The 3825-nt window shown below is 37.3% G+C and overlaps 1 protein-coding gene across 1 annotated transcript in view; it reads left to right on the forward strand.

The window, feature by feature from the left end:
• LOC106527344 (uncharacterized) overlaps positions 1-3825 on the forward strand; it is a 130155-nt gene that overhangs the window by 36080 nt on the left and 90250 nt on the right. The window contains exons 22-25 of the mRNA XM_014022186.1: positions 382-565; positions 649-725; positions 834-1050; positions 2661-2874. Of these exons, the coding sequence (XP_013877640.1) occupies positions 382-565; positions 649-725; positions 834-1050; positions 2661-2874 (692 nt within the window). The remainder of the gene's footprint in view (positions 1-381; positions 566-648; positions 726-833; positions 1051-2660; positions 2875-3825) is intronic.

Consider the following 3825-nt stretch of genomic DNA (forward strand, 5'->3'; position numbering starts at 1 on the left):
TTAATAATTATTAAAATGACTGGTTGTTTTTCAGCACGGAGTATTCTAATAATTTCTTTAGTGAGAAAGTTGTTTTTTCCGATGCAACTTGAACGTTGCTCGGGTCAGACAGGATAGGGAGCAGCTTGAACAAAAAGAATAAAAATAAATCAGCACACTAACTGCTGCGCTGGCAGACATGTACATTTATTATCAGTTCTGTTTGTTATGATATTGGACCGATAAATATGATGTCATAATCTCCTGATATCGACCAATAATTATCGGGCTGATAGTTATCGTGCACCTCTAGTATATGTAGAGTTCAATGATGCTATTTTGGTCTTGATTAAAAAAACAGTATAACTTGAAGATATTCTTTGATAAAGCGTCTCCCTGCAGGTGGTCTGTCACGACTTTTACCTGCCGCTGATGATCAGTGGAGTGAGGTGGCCCGCCCATTCTTTATCTCCTTCCCCCTCATCCACGTCTRTCTCACTGACAGCTGACAGCAGGAGTCACATCAAAGCTTATCCTCACTTTGTTGCCATGGCCACGCAGCAGCCACCCTGGGTACAAGCCACAGGTGGGGTCACTGAGGTTTATTTGTGTCAAAGAGTAAAATCTAATTAAACTCTGACTGCAGTTATTTGTAATGTTTTGTTTTAGCCCTGTTTGCTCCACTGGACATGTCCCCCACAAGACTAGAGTTTAATGTGGAGCCCCAGCTTGACTCTTACTCACAGGTACTGATTGTCCTCATTTATACAGTTATTTTAATTGCTTCCTGTGTTTGTGTTACTCATTGCTTCCTGTGTTTGTGTTACTCGTGGCGTTCACTCTGTCCCCTGCAGAGTGTGGAGCTGAAAGCAGAGGGTGAAGACAGTGTTTGCTGGCGTGCTGTCACAGAAGACTGTGTGCACTGGTGGTTTGACTGCAGTGTGATGTCAGGGCCTGCACAAAGCACAAAAGACCAGCAGCTGTGTGTGGTGTCTCCTTCATCTGGCACACTCAGGCCTGGTCAGGCTGTGGGGTTAGTGGTTTCTGTCAAACCTGAAGCGCTCAGAACAGGTGAGAAATACCTGGAAGTTATTGAGTTACAGTTGATATTTGTTTTATTAAGATAAGCCCTGTCTGTGCTCAACTTATTGAATCTTGTCCACTCCTAWATTTATATTTAAAAAGAAATATTATTCATCTAACCTCCTGAGACCTGCATTTTAATGTTGAGGACATTGGACCAATGATGTCTTGTGAAAGGTTAGTTGTGGGATCATTTGTGGTAATGTAATGGACTCGTAACTACAGGGTACCTACGGGGGGTGGGGGGTGCTTTATGTTACTCCATAATTACCCTGTATGTTACCTGGTAAGTACCCTGTAATTAACCCATAAATACCTGTATGTTACTCCAGAGGTAAAGGGTTGCAATTCCCCTCATTATACAGCCTGGTCCAAATGTTACCCACTATGCACCCTAGACTAATCCTGTATGTTGCACTGGAATTACCTCAGAAGTATTCCATATTCACCCCATAGGTTTACTGAAATTACCCTGCATATTACTCAGAAATTACCCTGTATATGGCTCAGAAATTACCCTGTAATTGCCCCATAAATACCTGTATGTTACTCCAGAAGTAAAGGGTTGCAATTCCCCTCATTATACAGCCTGGTCCATATATGTTACTCACTATATACCCTAGACTAATCCTGTATGTTGCACTAGGACTACCTCAGAAGTATTCCATATTTACTCCATAAGTTTACTGTAATTACCCTGTATATTACTCAGAAATTACCCTGCATATTACTCAGAAGTTACCCTGTATATTACTCAGAAATTACCCTGTATATTACTCAGAAGTTACCCTGTATATTACTCAGAAGTTACCCTGTATGTTACTCCGAAATTATCCTGTATATTACTCCGAAATTATCCTATATATTACTCAGAAATTACCTTGTATATTGCTCAGAAATTACCCAGTATATTACCCAGAAATTACCCCGTATATTACTCAGAAGTTACCCTGTACATTACTCAGACGTTATGCTGTATATTACTCAGATGTTACCCTGTATATTACTCCGAAATTATCCCGTATATTACTCCGAAATTATCCTCTATATTACCCAGAAATTACCCAGTATATTACCCAGAAATTACTCTGTATATTACTCAGAACTTACCCTGTATATTACTCAGAAATACCCTGTATATTACTCAGAAATTTCTCTGTATATTACTAAGAAGTTACCCTGTATATTACTCAGAAGTTACCCTGTATATTACTCAGAAGTTACCCTGTATATTACTCTGAAGTTACCTCGTATATTACTCAGAAATTACCCTGTATATTACTCAGAAGTTACCCTGTATATTACTCTGAAGTTACACTGTATATTACTCAGAAGTTACCCTGTATGTTACTCAGAAATTACCCTGTATATTACTCAGAAATTACCCTGTATATTACTCAGAAATTACCCTGTATATTACTCAGAATTTACCCTGTATATTACTTAGAAATTACCCTGTATATTACTCAGAAAGCACCCTATAGATTTCACAGTTAATACTCTTTATGTAACATAATAAACTTGTAATTACACCTATGTTACCCCAAAATTACCTTTATGTTACTCATTTATTATTTGATATATTTTTTATCCATCAGGAGAAAAGGTGACCAAACTTTCCATCCCACTGTATTTGGGAGTGAATTCAGAGGAGAGAAATGAAGGACAACATCCCTACAGAGAGTTGTCGATCACCATTATCCTCCATCTTCCAAATATCACCTTCCACCCCCGTCAGATCCTTCTCACCCCAGTACCCCTGGCAAGAAGCATAGAAACCACACTCACCCTACTGGCTGAGGGCTATCAAAGGTTGGTACAATAAGTTAACAACATGTATAAAGTAATGTAAATATTTGAAATGAAATGCAAAAAACATTGTTTTAATATAAAATACTGGGCTCTGGCTGCAGTCAGAGCCAGCTGTAGGGATGGGACTGGACTTTGACCTCACAGTTTTTATTTAAGTCATCAACACTGAACACCATGAGAGACACTGTTTAGTTTTTCTGATCACATTTGCGGCTGTCATCTTGTTTGAAGGCTGAGCAATAACAGTGACAGATTTTTATTGTAATTATTATTTTTTTAGCTTCAGGCAATTTACCATCTGTGTTGATCCTCCAGAGCTAAATAAAAGCTACACTCATAAAATGACAACATTCATTTCAAAATGTTTTTCTATATGTCAAGCCCAGGCTGTCTGGACAACTATCTGGCAAGTCTACAGTGACTTAGTGTATTTGACAAACATGAGTCTTACATTCATTGCTGTTTACAACAGTTACGATTTTCACGTCTTACAGCTAATTCTGTCTGATATTCTCATGGCTGAACTGAGAAACAAAAYAGACTGTACAGATAAAGCTGTAACTGAAAGCTAAAAGTAATACAATCCTTACTAAAAGTTAAAACAAATAAACCTTGGGTAAAACCTAATTATAGCAAAAAAAAAAAAATGCTAGAAAGAAGTAAAACATAGCAGCCACAGCTAAAGGATAAAATATGCAATTATAGCTAAAATAGGTAATCTATAGCTAAAAGTTTAATGCAGTCAAATGGAATCTGAAATCTTAAATTAACAAAATAGTAACTAAAGTTGCAAAAAGGTAATTAAATGCTAAAATAAGCTTAATTGACGCTAAATATTAAAATAAACCCAACTGTAGCTAGCAGTTAAAATCAGCTAAACCTAAATGTAGCACAATGTTTCCTAAAAGCTAAAAATTTGCAAGTTTGTAACTAAAAGCTAAGATGAGAAAA

The sequence above is a fragment of the Austrofundulus limnaeus genome, unplaced genomic scaffold (assembly GCF_001266775.1).
Source record: "Austrofundulus limnaeus strain Quisiro unplaced genomic scaffold, Austrofundulus_limnaeus-1.0 Scaffold320, whole genome shotgun sequence".
Classification (NCBI taxonomy): domain Eukaryota; kingdom Metazoa; phylum Chordata; class Actinopteri; order Cyprinodontiformes; family Rivulidae; genus Austrofundulus; species Austrofundulus limnaeus.